General features: G+C 39.0%; 1 protein-coding gene across 1 annotated transcript in view; it reads right to left on the bottom strand.

The window, feature by feature from the left end:
• Nucleotides 1–1,006: 1,006 nt before the first annotated feature.
• npr2 (natriuretic peptide receptor 2) overlaps nucleotides 1,007–20,446 on the bottom strand; it is an 89,578-nt gene continuing 70,138 nt past the window's right edge. The window contains exons 16-22 of the mRNA XM_062989191.1: nucleotides 19,950–20,096; nucleotides 18,137–18,260; nucleotides 13,044–13,112; nucleotides 12,774–12,948; nucleotides 10,776–10,874; nucleotides 8,333–8,424; nucleotides 1,007–1,528 (exon numbers count right to left, since the gene is read on the bottom strand). Of these exons, the coding sequence (XP_062845261.1) occupies nucleotides 1,466–1,528; nucleotides 8,333–8,424; nucleotides 10,776–10,874; nucleotides 12,774–12,948; nucleotides 13,044–13,112; nucleotides 18,137–18,260; nucleotides 19,950–20,096 (769 nt within the window). The 3' untranslated portion in view covers nucleotides 1,007–1,465. The remainder of the gene's footprint in view (nucleotides 1,529–8,332; nucleotides 8,425–10,775; nucleotides 10,875–12,773; nucleotides 12,949–13,043; nucleotides 13,113–18,136; nucleotides 18,261–19,949; nucleotides 20,097–20,446) is intronic.

The raw sequence follows: 20,446 nt of genomic DNA, 5'->3' as shown, positions 1-20,446 counted from the left end.
GTGGATCAGACACAGAAGCGCTGATGGAGTTTTTAAACAAAAGTGATCCAAGGAGGAAACAGTGGTAAACCGCCAACAGGGTCATGGGCTCATTGATGCACGTGGGGAGCGACGGCTGGCTCGTGTGGTCCGATCCAACAGACGAGCTACTGTAACTCAAATTGCTGAAGAATTTAATGCTGGTTCTGATAGAAAGGTGTCAGAATACACAGTGCATGTGCGTCGTTTACCTGGGGAACACATGGCACCAGGATGCACTATGGGAAGAAGGCAAGGCGGCGGAGGCAGTGTGATGCTTTGGGCAATGTTCTGCTGGGAAACCTTGTGTCCTGCCATCCATGTGGACGTTACTTTGACACGTATCACCTACCTAAGCATTGTTGCAGACCATGTTCACCCTTGCATGGAAACGGTATTCCTTGATGGCTGTGGCCTCTTTCAGTAGGATAATGCTGCGAGTTTGATCTCAATCCAATCGAGCTTCTGTGGGATGTGCTGGACAAACAAGTCTGATCCATGGAGGCCCCACCTCACAACTTACAGGAGTTAAAGGATCTGCTGCTGATATCCTGGTGCCAGATACCACAGCACACCTTCAGGGGTCTAGTGTAGTCCATGCCTCGACGGGTCAGGGCTGTTTTGGCAGCAAAAGGGGGACCAACACTCGATCGGTGTATATTCTATATGTATTTTTAAATATTACATTTTCTTAATATATCTTGGGCAGTGTATGACCATTTTAGCTATTGATATTTCACAAGTTTGGACGCAAACCTGATGGCTAAAATAGAAAATCGCTTTATATGTTTTCTACAATAAATTTGCACCTCTCAGTTATACAAGAGTGCTGCGTGGGTAGTATTTTCTGTAACACGATACTAGTCACAGAGATCCGTGGGAGGACGAGGTATTCAAGACCGAGTGAGTAATATTAAAATCCTTCTTCCGACGAGCTGAAAAAGGACCGAGAACCCAAACACTAAAATACACGACGAATCAGTTCATCTTATGTTTTCATTTGTTTATTGATCAAAATATCTTACATTGTCTTGGATATACATATATACAAATAATAACTGTGGAGTACCAGGCAGAAAAAAGCAGCACAATGTTCAGTACACTGTACTTTTCCATGTTTGTGCTGTATAGATACCAAGTACATTTCCAAATCACGTACAAATCTGAATATAGAATGCACAAAAATAAGTAAAATCACTTTGGGAAAAGTTCCAGCTATAAACAAGAAGTTTCTTCATCATAAAAACAGCTTTACAGTTTTTTTGCAGTTAAAGCAGGTACAAATCATACCTGAATAGACCTTCCTTAAAAGGCATAAAGAGTAATGCATTGTTCCGCGTAAGGATAGCGCTAATAGGCGCATCCTTTTAAACCTAGAACACAATTCAAACCCAGGTCTCCTGCTGAGGTGGCTATTCAGCTTTTCCGTCAGCTCCATCAGCAGCACTCAGATACCATAGACATCTGTCTTCTCCCCCATAAGCCAATACGTTCTCATTGTGCCTTTGCCCTGAAAGAAGGGAGGGCAGAGATCAATATTTGACATCGACAAGCTCTTAGAACGCGCGAGAGGAGCGAGTAATCAACGATAAGCACACAGAGCTGCCTGGAGGACAGCGGAGTGGACTGAGTGTCCTACAACTAATGAGTCACGCTCAGTGAAAACGGGCTTATTGCAGCGACCTGCCCCCAACTTTTAAATGGAAACGTTGGACTAATTATAGTCACAAACTAGCAGAAAAGTTACCCTGTATATACACTGATCAGCCATAACATTAAAACCACCTCCTTGTTTCTACACTCACTGTCCATTTTATCAGCTCCACTTACCATATAGAAGCACTTTGTAGTTCTACAATTACTGACTGTAGTCCATCTGTTTCTCTGCATGCCTTGTTAGCCCCCTTTCATACTGTTCTTCAATGGTCAGGACCCCCACAGGACCACTACAGAGTAGGTATTATTTGGGTGGTGGATGATTCTCAGCACTGCAGTCACACTGACACACTGGTGGTGGTGTGTTAGTGTGTGTCGTGCTGGTATGAGTGGATCAGACACATCAATGCTGATGGAGTTTTTAAACACCTCACTGTCACTGCTGGACTGAGAATAGTCCACCAATCTAAAATATCCATCCAACAGCGCCTTGTGGGCAGCGTCCTGTGACCACTGATGATGACCAACTCGAACAGCAGCAATAGATGAGCGATCGTCTCTGACTTTACATCTACAAGGTGGACAAACCAGGTAGGAGTGTCTAATAGAGTGGACAGTGAGTGGACACGGTATTTAAAAACTCCAGCAGCGCTGCTGTGTCTTATCCACTCATACCAGCACAACGCACACTAACACACCACCACCATGTCAGTGTCACTGCAGTGCTGAGAATGATCCAACACCTAAATAATACCTGCACTGTGGTGGTCCTGTGGAGGTCCTGACAAGGAGGTGGTTTTAATGTTATGGCTGATTGGTGTATATGCATACTTAAAATATGGCAACACCAAAAGAAATGTAACCTTACGCTAAAATTATGATGTTTATATAATTTGTAATATAAAAAAAGGTTTAACTGACTACATTTCAAGCAATTGTGGGTCAAGGGTCTTGCTCAGGGGCCCAACATGAGCAACTTGGCATTGGTGGGACTTCTAATCACTTGTCCAGTACCTGCATCTGCTACACTCATGACAAAAAGCTATTAGCACATGATACCATGTTTAAACCGTCACTGAAGCATCATTGAAGTGCTGAAAATAGTCCACCACCAAATAACATCTGGTCACTGGGGGTCTTTTTTTATTGAAGTGAAAGGTTGGGAGGGTTGATGAAGTGCTCCGAGCTACAGATGGGCTACATCAGCAAACATACAGCCACAATGTTCATCTGTATGGTAGATGTGCCTTATAAACCTGTAATTTTGTCTGATGCATTTGACTACTCAAATTTTCTATAATAATTTATAATAAAACTGACCCAAGTAGACAACATTTCATGCAATCAAACAATTCATTGTAATTATTTTCTTTTCCCACATTCATTGTTTCTAAGATGATAAATTGGATTATGCAAACCAAATGATGTGTATTTGTTTTTACTACACAATTAACACTTAAAGACAAACTAGCCCGTATTTATTTATCATACATGTTAAACTTAAGACATTAAAAAAAACCACACAGATTAATAAAATTATACCTAAATTATTCATCTAATTTTAATTATTAACTAAAAGTTATTAAATAATCATAATAATAATAATAATAATCTAAGCACTGAATGTTATTGAATAATAATAATAATAATAATAATCTAAGCACTGAACGTTATTGAATAATAATAATAATAATAATAATAATCTAAGCACAAAATGTTATTGAATAATAATAATAATCTAAGCAATGAACGTTATTGAATAATAAAATAATAATAATAATAATAATCTAGTCACTAAATGTTATTGAATAATAAAATAATAATAATAATAATAATAATCTAAGCATTAAATGTTATTGAATAGTAATAATAATAATCTAAGCACCAAATGTTACTGAATAATAAAATAATAATAATATTAATCTAAGCACTGAATGTTATTAAATAATAATAAAATAATAATAATAATAATAATAATAATATAATAATAATAATCTAAGAACTAAATGTTATTGAATAATAATAATAATAAAAATAAAAATACATTTAAAGCACTAAAAGTTATAGAATAATAAAAATAATAATAAAATAATAATAATGATGAAAATAATAATAATAATAAAATATTAATAATCTAAGCACTATAAGTTATTGAATAATAATAATAAAAATAAAATAATAATACATTTAAAACACTAAAAGTTATTGAATAAAAAAAATAATACAAAAAATTATAATCTAAGCACTGAACATTATTGAATAATAAAAAAAAATAATATTAATAATCTAAGCACTAAATGTTATTGAATAATAAAATATTAATAATAATAATAACAATAATAATCTAAGCACTAAATGTTATTGAATAATAATAATAATAAAAATAATAATACATTTAAAGCACTAAAAGTTATTGAATAATAAAAATAATGATCTCAGCACTGAAAGTTATTGAATAATAATAATAAGAAAAAAATAATATTAATGATGAAAATAATAATAATGATAATAATAATAATAAAATAATAATAATCTAAGCACTATAAGTTATTGAATAATAATAATTAAAATAATAATAATAATAAATTTAAAGCACTATAAGTTATTGAATAATATTAATAATCTGAGCACTAAAGGTTATTGAATAATAATTATAATAATAAAATAATAATGATGATAATAGTAATAATAATAATAATAATCTCAGCACTGAAAGTTATTGAATAATAATAATAATAATAATAATAATAATAATAATAATAATAGTAATAATCTAAGCACTAAAAGGTATTGAATACTAATAATAATAATAATTATTATTATTATTATTATTATTGTTATTTTTATTATTCTTCATCTTCTTCTTATTATTATTATTATTATTTAAAAATTAATTTCCAAAAATACATTTGAAAACTGTTTAGATCCTATACGCTGATTTGCAAGACTAAATCAAATATAAGGGCAGCATGGTGACCCAGTGAGTAGCACTGTCACCTTACAGCAAGAAGGTCCTAGGTTAGATTCCCTGACCAGGGTCCTTTTTATGTGGAGTTTGCATGTTCTCCCTGTGTCCATGTGGGTTTCCTCTAGGAGTTCCAGTTTCCTCCCACAAGTCCAACGACATGAGGTCAGGTTAACTGGAGATACTAAAAATTTTGCAAAGTGTGTGTGTGTGTGTGTGTCTGCCCTGTTATGGACTGGCGACCTGACCGAGTTGTCCAATAAATCAGACCCACCGTGACCTTGACCAGAAAAAAGCGGTGGTAAAACAGACAATAACTAAATTAATAAGTGTATGGATTAATTAAATATGACTGAAGTAGAAGAGTATTCTGGATCCTCTTATTTTGGCTATAATCAGTAAATAACTGAATGACGACAGTTTTCCATTTCTGCAGGGATTTAATCTGCATGCTTGTGCTTGTAATTCGAGAGGAACCCGTGAGTACCAACGACAGCAGAGCAGGATGGCAGAGTTAGCCAGATTGTGTTTAACTTAGTTCGATATTGAATAAATATACTGGATATGATGTTTAATTTTGTCCAATATTAAATAAATATACTGGATATGATTATGTCAGCCGGAAAGAATGAACTTAAGACATACTAATATAAATGTTAGGAGAACTGCGTTCACCAGCAGTTTGTTCAGTGAACCATCGTCTCATGAGCAAATCTGAAAACAGAATGTTAAAATACATCTAAAAGTATAATTAAAAGAAATGGTCATGTGATCCAATGGTTAACACACCATTGGATATATAAATTTGGACTAAATTAAATTCAGACTAAATTAAACACAATCTGACTAACTCTGCAATCCCGCTCTGCTGTTATTGGTACTCACAGGTGCCTCTCGAATTACAAGCACAAGACAGTGAGTGTGATGCACTCAAAATTTTTTAGATATTTATATAGACAGACAGACAGATAGATAAATATAAAAATAGACAGACAGACAGATTTTAGATACATATACAGAGAGACAGATAGATGAATAAATAGATAGATACGTTAGATAATGTAGATAGACAGACCGAGAGATAGGTAGATAGATAGACAGACAGATAGATACGTATATAGCCAGACAGAGAGATAGATAAGTAAAAAAAATAGACAGGCAGACTTTAGATACATATAAAGACAGACAGACAAACAGAAAGATTAATAAATAAATAGATACGTTAGATACGTATTTAGACACAGTCAGATTTTAGATACATATATAGACAGACAGACAGACAGACAGACAGACAGACAGACAGAAAAATTAATAGATATGTATATAGATAGACAGACAGATAGATAAATAAATAAATAGATATGTTAGATACGTATGTAGACAGACAGACAGATTTTAGATACATATATGCATATAGACAGACAGACAGAGAGATTAATAAATAGATAGATATGTATATAGACAGACAGAGAGATTAATAAATAGATAGATATGTATATAGACAGACAGAGAGATTAATAAATAGATAGATATGTATATAGACAGACAGATAGATTAATAAATAGATAGATATGTATATAGACAGACAGACACAGAGATTAATAAATAGATAGATATGTATATAGACAGACACAGAGATTAATAAATAGATAGATATGTATATAGACAGACAGATAGATTAATAAATAGATAGATATGTATATAGACAGACAGATAGATACATATATAGACAGACAGACAGACAGATAAATATATAGATAGATAGTTACGTATATAGATAGATTTTAGATACATATATAGACAGACAGACAGACATAGACAGATATGCATATAGACAGACAGACAGACAGACAGATAAATAAATATGTATACAGACAGACAGACAGACAGACAGACAGACAGACAGATAGGGTGTGTTCGAAAACCTAGTGAGCTGCCTTGCTGTCTTACTGTCTACATAGGCAGCTGACTTAGTAGAGAGGATTTTAATAAGTTAGTGACTTATAAAGCAGGTTATTCGAACGCACTACTTAGAAAGCGATTCCATGGGGTTTAGCATTTCGCGTTTAGCATTTAGCATCTCGCCATTAAAACCAATAAACTGAGGTAGCACAGCACGCTAACGTCAATAACATCTCCCTTCATGTACCGATAACGGTAAAAATTTCCTGACAAGCCCGAACTTGCAAATAAAAACACTCGGTACAAGTTTATACAAGTTAAAAATCAGTAATATTTTATTTACGTTTGAAAATAACTCCATTCGTTTCTCCGCCCCGTCAGCCATGAATGCTGGGATTGTCTTGATCACTAAGGCAGCGTCGGATGCTCACTCGTTCTTGAGCCAAAATAACATTGAAATAATAAGATGCCTCAGTAGTGAGGATTTTAAGGCATCTAGGATTTCGAACAGCCTCCTTCTCGGGAGCGCGCACAGGATGATGTAAAATGCTGCCTATGTAGACAGCACACTAGCTTTTCGAACACACCCATAGATAGATAGGTGACTGTTGGGTGACGGAACTCCAATGCACTGATATCACCCTGCTGAACACATGATGGATGAAACCCACGCAGACACGGAGAGAACATGCAAACTCCATACAGAAAGGACTGGACTGCCCCACCTGGGGATTGAACCCAGGACCTTCTTGCTGTAAGGTGACAGTGCTACCCACTATGCCACCGTGCCGCCCCTCACTGACTAATGTACTTGTACTATAATTGTAACGGTAATAGTAATAAATCTAGAACTTAAAGTAACACAGTAACTTTTTTAAGTGTTGCAGGGACTATCACTGTGTTACTTTGCATTTCCTATTAATTACACTTTATGGTGGTTTGAGATGTGAGGATACTAAATATACAGTTTTTCAACTGGAATTCTTTTTAAAATCCCAATCTACACCTCAGTGTCAATAGTACCTTCACACATATGCAAGTCACCCATGCCACAGGCAATATTTCACCCCAATACCATGACAGATGTTGGCTTCCTCACGGTTCACTTATAACAGCCTGAATGGTCCTTTTTGTCTTGACACTTAGAACTTAGACTGAAACTTGAGCTCCTCAACCCCCAGCACTTGTTTCCACTGTGTTTAGGTTCAGGGGGTGGGGCACAGTGTTAATTCAGCAGTACGGCGTTCCTTTAGTGTGATATAATTTCAAGCTGCGTTTCTCGATGCAGAGGTGGACTACGTTAATAACAACAGTTTTCCAAAGAACCCCAGAGCACATGTGGCTAAATTTATCACAGTAGCATGAAAGTTTTTCTTGCAATGCCATCTGAGGGCTTTGGTGGCTCATTCTTTTATACCCAACCATGAATCCCTTACTTATTACTTTTATTTTGCCCCATTCTTTTGTGCGTTGGCATCAGATTAAACTTGTGTTCATATTTACAAAATTCAATCAAGTCGGTCAACCAATACTTTTGTCTCTTAAATAAGGCTGAGAGAATAACAAATCACAGACTCCTGTTTTTACGGCATTTTATAACGTCTGAACTTTTTTGGAAAAGTGGTTTGTAGGGACAAGACAGACAGACAGATAAATAGATAGACATTAGATTAGATAGATAGATAGATAGATAGATAGATAGATAGATAGATAGATAGATAGATAGATAGATAGATAGTTATCTATATATTATATATATTATCTAATCTTAGCCTGAGGTTAATCTTTTACCTTTATTTCTATGTCCCCTCGGAGCTGGAGGTCAAAGTAGCCGAACTCGTCCAGCACTTCTTTGGTGGCTGAGGACACATGTATCCGTAAAGCTGTAAAGAGAAAACATCAATATAAACAATACAACCAATCCCAGTAAGTGCACATCTGTGACCCCAGATCCGACACCTGACACAGTGTATGCTGGGTAATGCAATGTACGTTTCTAGAAAAAAAACCTATATGCTGTGTTCTGAATTGAATGCACACATTTAATGCTATACGCAGCCTCCCTCTGGGGTGTGTGTTACATTTTATCCTCTAAGTGGATGACGAGGCTTACTTAGAGTGCTCTATAAATCACACAGGACGGAGGTTCAGTGACTCCTGCATTAATTATTAATGGTTATTAAGATCATGGAAGCCCAGAACAGGAAGTGTGGCCGTAAGTCGATACGAACACTGAGCCGCGTGGATGGCGTGCTGTATGCTACTGTATTTGTGTTTGAATGGTGTGCGCTTATTCACATCATAGTACGTAGTGGGCGACATTGACTGGCTGCCCAGAAAGACATGGTCTAATAGAATATAATAGAACTGAATGTCTTTATTTGTCATATATATATATACAGTATATATGCATGTACAGTACATTGAAATTCTTTTACCGCACATTCCAGCTTGTTTGGAAGCAGGGGTCAGAAAGCAGGGTCAGCCATTGTACAGCACCACTGGAGCCGAGTGGGCTAATGGCCTTGCTCAAGGGCCCAACTGTGGCTGCATGGTAGAGTTGTGATTATAATATGAGACCAGCCATTTAGCACAATTCACAATATTGAATTCATTTACCAAGGGTGCTAATAACTAGGGTCCAGAGTTTTATGATAGATGATAGAATAAATGGAAGCTACAATACACAGCACAGCCTACCTTAATGGTTGAATGTAAACCTAGAACATCGAGCAACGGTACAAGGCTTTAATTCTCGTCCATGTTGTGACATGCCCCCCTCTGCATCCACAGAATTGGTTACTTGAGTCGTGTTTTTAGCTGCTTTAGACTTTGTGACTAACCGATTGCTAACTGAATTGCTGTAGGATTGCTAGGACCGCCTCGTAGTGCAAATTAACCAGTATACGTGAGGTACTTGAACACTACGTGGCTAAAAAATGGCCATGAATAACATTATGACCACTGACAGGTGAAATGAATAACACTGATTACCTCTTCATCACAGGCACCTGTTAGTAGGTGGGATATATTAGGCAGCAAGTGAACATTTTATCCTCAGAGTTGATGTTAGAAGCAGGAAAAATGGCCAAGCATAAGGACTTGAGCGAGTTTGACAAGGGCCAAATAGTGATGGCTAGAAGACTGGATCAGAGCATCTCCAAAACTGCCGCTCTTGTGGGGTGTTCCCGGTCTGCAGTGGTCAGTATCTATCAAAAGTGGTTCAAGGAAGGAACAGTGGTAAACCGGCGACAGGGTCCTCCGGGAGCTCCGGTTTCCTCCCACAGTCCAAAAACATGCAGTCAGGTTAATTGGAGACACCGAATTGCCCTATAGGTGAATGGGCGTGTGTATGTGTATATGTGTGTGTGTCTGCCCTGCGATTGACTGGCGCCCCATCCAGGGTGTTACTGTGTGCCTTGTGCCCACTGAAAAGCTGCGATAGGCTCCAGCAACCCACCGCGACCCTAATTGGATAAGCAGTTAAGACAGTGAGTGAGTGAGTGAACATTATAGGATCAGTAAATATAGGATCAGTAAATTAGGGCAGTGGTAGATCAGGGGTTAATGTACTGGACTGGTAATCAAAAGTTTGCCAGTTCAAGCCCCATCACTGCCAGGTTGCCACTGTTGGGGCCTCGAGCAAGACCCCTACCCTTCAATTGCTTAGATTGTATACTGTCCCAAAGCGAATTGTAAGCTAAATGTCGAAAATGTAAATGTAATTATAATGGGCAGTTGTAGCCTAGCGGTTAAGGTACTAGATCAAAGGGTCACTGGTTCAAGCCCCACCACTGCCAGGTTGCCACTGTTGGGCCCTTAAGCAAGGCTCTTAATCCGCAATTGCTTACTGTCACAGTACTACATTTACATTTACATTTTCAGCATTTAGCAGACGCTTTTATCCAAAGCTGAACACAATTTTGAGCAGTTGAGGGTTAAGGGCCTTGCTCAGGGGCCCAACAGTGGCAACTTGGCGGTGGTGGGGCTTGAACCGGCAACCTTTAGATTACTAGTCCAGTACCTTAACCACTGAGCTATCACTGCCCACTATAAGTCAGGGCGGCACGTTGGGTAAGTGGGTAGCACTGTCGCCTCACAGCAAGAAGGTCCTGGGTTCGATCCCCAGGCGGGGCGGAGTTTGCATGTTCTCCCCGTGTCTGTGTGGGTTTCCTCGGGAGCTACCAAAAATGTACGTGTAAATTGAATATAATGATTAGTTTTAATCACCCACCTTCCCCGGTGGACTCCATCCTTGACGCTGTGTTAACTGTATCTCCAAACAGACAATACCTGGGCATCTTAAGTCCCACCACACCAGCACAGACAGGCCCTGTGCACAGAAAGACATGAGGAATTAATTAACTCATGCCATCAGGACATCTTCCAGAACCCCAGGAGCTCATTACAATCTTATCCTTCCTCTAACAAGTCAAGGGCTCTCACCCAGGAGACAGAAATCCCTGCAGCTATACCTATCAAAATCTTTCAATAAGGATTATATACACATAAACTGTTTTTGTGAAAACACGCTGGGAGATTTACACAGGAGCTGATGAAAGAGAATTACTGGCTTGCTGTGTGGCTGTGTATAAAAGAAGTGTGTTACAAAAACAAAGTATTAAGAGCCCTGACGTCAAACCTTGAGACGGATTAAGTGGGAAGTGTCAGGTCAGATCAGATGTTCAGATATAAAAAAGCATTAGTACTTATTTTCTAATCAATTATTCTTTTATTTGAAAAAAACAAACAAACAGCCAAAGGTTCAATAATATGCCAAAATGGTAATTGGGTCAGGTATGGATACCTAATATTAAGATGCCTACATACACCGATCAGCCATAACATTAAAACTACTTTATCCACTTTATCAGCTCCACTTACCATATAGAAGCACTTTGTAGTTCTACAATTACTGACTGTAGTCCATCTGTTTCTCTGCATGCTTTGTTAGCCCCCTTTCATGCTGTTCTTCAATGGTCAGGACTGTCCCAGGACCACTACCAAGTAGGTATTAGGTGGTGGATCATTCTCAGCACTGCAGTGACACTGACACGGTGGTGGTGTGTTAGTGTGTGTTGTGCTGGCGTGAGTGGATAAATACAGTGTCCACTCACTGTCCACTCTATTAGACACTCCTACCTAGTTGGTCCACCTTGTAGATGTAAAGTCAGAGACGATCGCTCGTCTATTGCTGCTGTTCGAGTCGGTCATCTTCTAGACCTTCATCAGTGGTCACAGGATGCTGCCCACGGGGTGCTGTTGGCTGGATATATTTGGTTGGTGGACTATTCTCAGTCCAGCAGTGACAGTGAGCTGTTTAAAAACTCCAGCAGCATTGCTGTGTCTGATCCACTCATACCAGCACAACACACACTAACACACCACCACCATGTCAGTGTCACTGCAGTGCTGAGAATGATCCACCACCCGAATAATACCTGCTCTGTCGTGGTCTTGTGGGGGTCCTGACCATTGAAGAACAGCATGAAAGGGGGCTAACAAAGCATGCAGAGAAACAGATGGACTACAGTCAGTAATTGTAGAACTACAAAGTGCTCCTATATGGTAAGTGGAGCTGATAAAATGGACAGTAAGTGTAGAAACAAGGAGGTGGTTTTAATGTTATGGCTGATGGATGCCCAAGGGGGGAATGACATCATGAGATTTTTTTTACTTCTAAAACTAAAGCGATTAGTTTTTCACTGACAGGAGACATGTTTGATTAGTCTCACTGACCACGCACAGACGCACGTTTAATGCTTTCCAGCTTAGTCTGAAAAAGGACCGTTGGCTAGCAAAACTTAAAAATAGGGCTAACAGTGAAGATAAATCAGTGACAACAAGAATGACTGTTGTTATAGGACGTGTGTGTGTCTTTAAGAGAGGTGGGAGATGCTCTGTTCACAGTATCACTATAAGTGAGTCAGGAGTCGATTCGTATGAAGCGAAGCGTGTGCACGTTCGAAGTTTCTCTCCTCAGTCAGTTCCTCGTTTTCACTGTTATTAATGAATGCTGCGGTTTTACTTAAACAGCAAAATTGCATCATATCTATGATGCATCAATGGTTTCTATGCGACGGTTGTTGGGGGGGTTGACGCAAGTTCAAGGTCAGCGCATGTCCAAAAAGGTTAAAAAAGCCCTGCCCTAACGAATAGAAATTTGAATGTCACAATGTTGCATGATACAAACTTCCAAAAATCAGAATGGTTACTGCAGAAGCTAGCTTACCCGTATGGATTCCTATACGTAACCACAGCTGGTCATTCGGTCTGTGTCTGATCTTAAAGCTTTTAACCTGTTCCAGTAAAGCCAATGACATCCCTGCGATTTCTCGAGTGTGGAGTTTGCCGTTGCGCACCGGGAGACCTGACACCACCATATACGCATCACCGATGGTCTCCACCTAAAATTAAAATGATATCCAATATGTTTGTTTCCATAGTGATATCCATATTGCAGTTATATAGGCTTTAGGGGAAATGAATTGGGGCCACTTACCTTATAAACATCGAAATTATCAATGATGGCATCAAAGCATGTGTAGAGGTCATTCAGCAATGTTACAACCTGGAAAAAATATATATATTAGTCATATTTTGTAAATCTAATAGCTTAATAAACTTTCCCGAGGAAAGACGCATTGATCCCAAAGAAAAATGAAAGCTATCCCATCTGGTTTGAACAAACAAAACGACTACTGTGGCTCAAATTTTAGATTTTTTTTTACTTTATTACTAGTGATAAGGGCAATTGCCAACAATTGACATCTGAGCAATGCACAGTAGCAGGGCCAGCTGGTGTTGTTGTTGTAAAATACACCGACGAGGCATAACATTATGACTACTGACAGGTGAAGTGAATAACGCTGATTATCTCTTCATTACGGCACCTGTTAGTGGGTGGGATATATTAGACAGCAAGTGAACATTTTATCCTCAAAGTTGATGTGTTAGCAGCGAGTTGGATAAGGGCCAAATTGTTATGGCTAGACGACTGGGTCAGAGCATCTCCAAAACTGCAGCTCTTGTGGGGTGTTCCCGGTCTGCAGTGGTCAGAATCTATCAAAAATGGTCCAACGAAGGAACATTGCTAACCCGGTGACAAGGCTCATTGATGCACCTGGGGAGCGAAGGCTGGCCCGTGTGGTCCGATCCAACAGACGAGCTACTGTAGCTCAAGTTGCTGAAGAAGTTGATGCTGGTTCTGATAGAAAGGTGTCTGCAGGTGAAAGGTGAGCTGCAGTTTTGGAGATGCTCTGACCCAGTTGTCTAGCCATCACGATTTGGCCCTTGTCAAACTCGCTCAAATCCTTACGCTCGCCCATTTTTCCTGCTTACTCTTCAACTTTGAGGATAAATTGTTCACTTGCTGCCTAATATATCATACCCACTAACAGGTGCCGTGATGAAGAGATAATCAGTGTTATTCATTTCACCTGGCAGTGGTCATAATGTTTTGCCTAGTCGGTGTAAGTCGCTTTGGATAAAGGCGTCTGCTAAATGCCGAAAAATGTAAATGTAAACATTAAAATTTAATTCTATGTGTTATTAATTTAGACAAAATGCATTAATTATTACTTTGTATAATTTAAAAGTAATGCAGAAATCTAGATCATTCCAACCGGTAAACAAACTTTAGTTTACTCCAACAAACTGTGAGTAAATACATTTAACAGTGACACAATCAGGATATAAAGCAATATGCAGGATGTTATACATATGATTCATAACTGTCATAGTGAATCAACTGAAATGTCAGTTAACACACATACACAATATATCTTAACTGTGCAGCATGTTGTGTAGGCACCAAAACTCATGTCATGGAAAACTGATTTTCTTTATATATTTTCCTCCTGTTCATGTGAATTTACTTCATGTACACAAGAGATATTATTTTATAATCCAACACACTGATTGGTTGCGTTTAATTTGCTACTAGGTGGGTGCACATACACTATATTGCCAAAAGTATTCACTCACCCATCCTAATAATTGAATTTAGGTGTTCCAATCACAAAACCAAGCACCTAGGCATGCAGACTGCTTCTACAAACATTAGTGAAAGAATGGGTCGCTCTCAGGAGCTCAGTGAATTCCAGCGTGGTACCGTGATAAGATGTCACCTGTGCAACAAGTCCAGTCGTGAAATTTCCTCGCTACTAAATATTCCACAGTCGACTGTCAGTGGTATTATAACAAAGCGGAAGCGATTGGGAACGACAGCAACTCAGCCACAAAGTGTTAGGCCACGTACAATGACAGAGCGGGGTCGGCGGATAATGAGGCACATAGTGCGCAGAGGTCGCCAACTTTCTGCAGAGTCGATCGCTACAGACCTCCAAACTTCATGTGGCCTTCAGATTAGCTCAGGAACAGTGTGTAGAGAGCTTCATGGAATGGGTTTCCTTGGCTGAGCAGCTGCATCCAAGCCTTACATCACCAAGCGCAATGCAAAGTGTCAGATGCAGTGGGGTAAAGCATGACACCACTGGACTCTAGAGTGGTGGAGACGTGTTCTCTGGAGTGACGAATCACGCTTCTCCGTCTGGCAATCCGATGGACGAGTCTGGGGGTTTGGCGGTTGCCAGGATAACGCTACTTGTCTGACTGCATTGTGCCAAGTGTAAAGTTTGGTGGAGGGGGGATTATGGTGTGGGGTTGTATTTCAGGAGTTGGGCTCGGCCCCTTAGTTCCAGTAAAAGGAACTCTTAATGCTTCAGCATACCAAGAGATTTTGGACAATTTCATGCTCCCAACTTTCTGGGAACAGTTTGGGGATGGCCCCTTCCTGTTCCAACATGACTGCAAACCAGTGCACAAAGCAAGGTCCATAAAGACATGGATGCCTGACCTCAACCCGACAGAACACCTTTGAGATGAATTAGAGCAGAGACTGCGAGCCAGGCCTTCTCGTCCAACATCAGTGTCTGACCTCACAAATACGCTTCTGGAAGAATGGTCAGAAATTCCCATTTAAACACACTCTTAAACCTTGTGGAAAGCCTTCCCAGAAGAGTTGAAGCTGTTATAGCTGCAAAGGGTGGGCCGACATCATATTAAACCCTATGGATTAAGAATGTCACTCAAGTTCATATGCGTGTGAAGGCAGACGAGCGAATACTTTTGGCAATATAGTGTAAGTCTATAGACACAAAACCTATAAACATATCTACAGTTTAAACCTACAATTCTACAATTTAAATCTAAAATATTGTCTGGCATTGTAAAAGATTCCACTCAATTAAAATGCCAACTTATATCCTCTGCCAGTTATACCAAAAACCGAGAAAAGACAATTACTGTTACAGTTCAAAGCCTATTTTTAATTGACTTGTTATCCTAGCGTGCCACATTTCTAGCTTTTGTTTTATTTTATTATTAAATGTATTTGATGCAGAATGGGGTTACCCACTGTTTGTTTTTCATTAATTGACATTTATTAATGTATTTGTTTGGCTTATATGACTAAATGTATTAAACCCAGCCTAGAAGGGGTGTAAATAACATACAGTACCTTTGGCCATAGTACTTTAAAACCCACATGGACACTGGAAGAATAGCTGGTTCAAGCCCCACATCTGCCAGCTAGCCACTGTTGGGCCCATTAGCAAGGCCCTCAACCATCAGCTGCTTGCAGTGTAAACTGTCTCAACTGTAGGTCGCTTTGGATAAAGCTGTCTGCTAAATCTAATGGGCGCAAGGCACACAGTAACACCCTGGACGGGGTGCCAGTCCATCGCAGGGCAGACACACATACACACACACACACACACCCATTCACCTATAGGGCAATTCAGTGTCTCCAATTAACCTGACTTCATGTTTTCGGACTGTGAGAGGAAACCGGAGCTCCTGGAGGAAACCCACGCAGACACGGGGAGAACATACAAACTCCGTACAGAGAGGACCCGGACCGCCCTGCCTGGGGATCGAACCCAGTGCGACAGTGCTACACCATCGAGTCACTGTGCCACCCCATATAAAGTGTTAAAGTGTTCATTCATCAAGTTTATTCACATCACAAGTACAGAGTTACTATATTTACTATATTTGACTATTTAATACTGTGTTTTTACCTTAAGCTTAATTCTACAACAATTTATGTTAATTTACCTGCTCAAAATGAGAAAGTAAAGACATCTGCTCCACTTACAGCTGTAAACATATCTCTCCAACACTGGATATTCCCTATTACCTTTCATTTACATCACACCTACTGTATAAACGCAGGTCTGCTGCCATAATAAGATGGTTATTTTTAAAGGCTACAATACTGTACATCAAACATCTGCATTGCAGTATGACACAATAAACAACAGTAGAATCTCATCCACTTTCTGCCTCCGTATGCTGACTAATTCCCTATAGGGTCTTCATACAAGACACCACCCCCCTATGTACGGTTGATTGAATACCTCTGGCAGCAGATATAACTCTTGGTTCATGGTACATTCTCACCATTGCTCTGGGTGTCACGTGAGAATTCAAGGCCATATTGGGGCACTGGAATTTGGCTGGCTTCCTTAAAAGGTGATCACGGTTTAGGAATACATGTGCGCATGAAAAAGCCAGTGATGGAAAAATACATTCATCAATACATTTAAATTTAATAGATGACAGTTTAAACATACACTGATCTGCCCTAACATTAAAACCACTCACTGTCCATTTTATCAGCTCCACTTACCATATAGGAGCACTTTGTAGTTCTACAATTACTGACTGTAGTCCTTCTATTTCTCTACATACCTTTTTTAGCCTCCTTTCGTGCTGTTCTTCTGTGGTCAGGACCCACCACAGAGCAGGTATTATTTAGGTGGTGGATCATTCACAGCACTGCAGTGACACTGACATGGTGGTGGTGTGTTAGTGTGTGTTGTGCTGGTATGACTGGATCAGACACAGCAATGCTGCTGGAGTTTTTAAATACCGTGTCCACTCACTGTCCACTCTATTAGACACTCCTACCTAGTTGGTCCACCTTGTAGATGTAACGTCAGAGACGATCGCTCATCTATTGCTGCTGTTTGTGTTGGTCATCTTCTAGACCTTCATCAGTGGTCACAGGACACTGCCCATGGGGCGCTGTTTTCTGTGTCTGATCCACTCATACCAGCACAACACACACTAACACACCACCACCATGTCAGTGTCACTGCAGTGCTGAGAATGATCCACCACACAAATAATACATACACTGTGGTGGTCCTGGGAGAGTCCTGACCATTGAAGAACAGCATGAAAGGGGCTAACAAAGCATGCAGAGAAAAAGATTGACTACAGTCAGTAATTGTAGAACTACAAAGTGCTTCTATATGGTAAGTGGAGCTGATAAAATGGACAGCAAGTTTAAAAACAAGGAGGTGGTTTTAATGTTATGGCTGATCAGTGTATGAAGCATACATTAGTATAATTGCTTTTTAAATGAAGCTGTAAGCATAACCTATCTTTGAACATCGAAGCATCAATTCAGCCTTTTTCTGTATTGGCTTGTAGAAATGGCATAACATTAAGTATAGTGCAATTTAGCCAGGTTTTTAAACTAAATCTCAGACGTTTTAAATAGACGAGTGCATCCTATTTACCTACCTGTAATGGTGTGCTTTCAGCCGACATTGAAGTGAAGCCAACTATATCACTGAAATAAATAGTGACGCTGTCAAAGGCCTCTGCCTGCACTGTTTCTCCTCTTTTAAGCTGCTCTGCTACTGAGCTGAAAGCAAAAGAATGAACTGAGTTCACAGTAAAACTAGGAAATAACTGCATAGATACAAAAACTAAAAGTTATTCAGTATGCTGCAATGTTTAGAATAAAAATATACAGTATATGCTTCAGAAAGCATACTCAATTCAAGTTGCAAGTATATATGGACAGGTACATATGGAATGAAACTGATATATATGGAGTGAAAACCAATATATATGGAATAAAACTTATATATATGGAATGAAACTGATAAATATGGAATGAAACTGATGTATATGGAATAAAAACCAATATTTATAGATGAAAACTGATATATATGGAATGAAACTGATAAATATGGAATGAAACTGATGTATATGGAATGAAACTGAAATATATGGAATGAAACTGATGTACTGTATATGGAATAAAAAATGATGTACAGTGGGGGAAATAAGTATTTGATCCCCTGCTGATTTTGTAAGTTTACCCCCTTACAAAGACTTGAACAGTCTATAATTTTTATGGAAGGTTTATTTTAACAGAGAGATACAGAATATCAACAAAAAATGCAGAAAAAAAACTAATTTGTATTTAATTAAGGGAAATAAGTATTTGATCCCCTACCAACCAGCAAGAATTCTGACCCCCACAGACCGGATATGTGCCCATGAGGCACACAAATTAGTCCTGTCCCTGTATAAAAGACTACTGTCACAGAATCAGTTTCTTCCGTTCAAATCTCTCGACCACCATGGGCAAGACCAAAGAGCTATCAAAGGACGTCAGGGACAAGATTGTAGACCTGCACAAGGCTGGAATGGGCTACAAGACCATCAGCAAGAAGCTTGGTGAGAAAGAGACCACTGTTGGTGCGATCATTTGAAAATGGAAGAAATACAAGATCACAGTCAATCACCCTCACTCTGGAGCTCCATGCAAGATCTCACCTGGTGGGGTAAGAATGATTCTGAGAAAGGTGAGGTCAGCCCAGAATTACACGGGAGGAGCTTGTCAATGAGTCTCGAGTGGCTTATTGCTTTTATAAAACGGCGGTCAACATAAAATATAATAAATACAACAATGTTTAATTCATAAATGTATTTATTGTGTATAAACTTAAATTACTTAAATTAAGAGACATTATTGTTATGATTTTAGCACGGGGAAAGAAGTTTTTAAGTTTCAAAAACGTCATCCCCGTGCTAAAATCACAGTAATGCACGGCCTCTCGTGGCTTATTGCTTTAATAAATGTTTTGTCAAGATAGGTGTTCCTAGTGCTAAGTGTTTATTCACAATCAAGAGTAGAATGACCTTAGAAGCCAAGATAAACTCTGGTTCTCTCCGGTTTTCAGTCTATTGATTCTGGTTCTCTTTGGTTCTCAGCCTATTGACTCTGGTTCTCAGTCTATTATTCCTCTTTTTTAGTCTGTTGACTCTGGTTCTCAGCCTATCCACTCTGGTTCTCAGCTTTTCAGCCTATTGACTCTGGTTCTCAACCTATCAATTCTGGTTCTCAGTCTATTATCTCTGGTTCTCAGTCTATCCTTTCTAAATCTCAGACTATCGACTTAGGTTCTCAGCCTGTCATCTCTGGTTCTCAGCCTTTCGACTCTGGTTCTCAGTCTGTAATCTCTAGTTCTTAGACTATTCACTCAAGTTCTCAGCCTATCCAGTCTGGTTCTTACCATAGAGAAAACAAACAAATACTTACTGTGGCAAGATTTGATAAAGAAGATTTTCCGCTCTACGTTTTTCCTCTAAGTAGGCCTGGGTTCGCTCTTCCACCAGTTTCTCCAGGTTGTTGGCATACTGCTCCATTCTGGACAGCAAGTTATTAAGGATGCTGGTGCTCCCTTCTCTGCCACAGACACAAGCAAAAGTCAGAAACCCAACCAAATTCCAATTGTAAAATAAAGTATGTGTAAGTTAATGAACAATAAGGGGAAAACATATATTTAAATTAATTATTATTTATTAGCTTTATTGGGGATTGAGCGATGAGTATTTTTGTTGTTGTATTAGTAATTTCCAGTGGATTATTGAATTAATGCCTCTTGATGACAACACAAAAACCATGCCAACAGTGATCACAGACTTCTTTTAACCTCATAGAGCTAAACATAGAGCAACCGTCTACTTTTGGTGCCAGGAGTTAATCTCTCATTTCCTCTGTAGACATTCCGGAAGAGTTTAAAGTATCAGACCTAA

Source organism: Trichomycterus rosablanca, chromosome 26, assembly GCF_030014385.1.
Source record: "Trichomycterus rosablanca isolate fTriRos1 chromosome 26, fTriRos1.hap1, whole genome shotgun sequence".
NCBI lineage: Eukaryota > Metazoa > Chordata > Actinopteri > Siluriformes > Trichomycteridae > Trichomycterus > Trichomycterus rosablanca.
The sequence above is the reverse complement of the archived record's forward strand: the minus strand, read 5'-3'. Positions and strand labels throughout refer to the sequence as shown.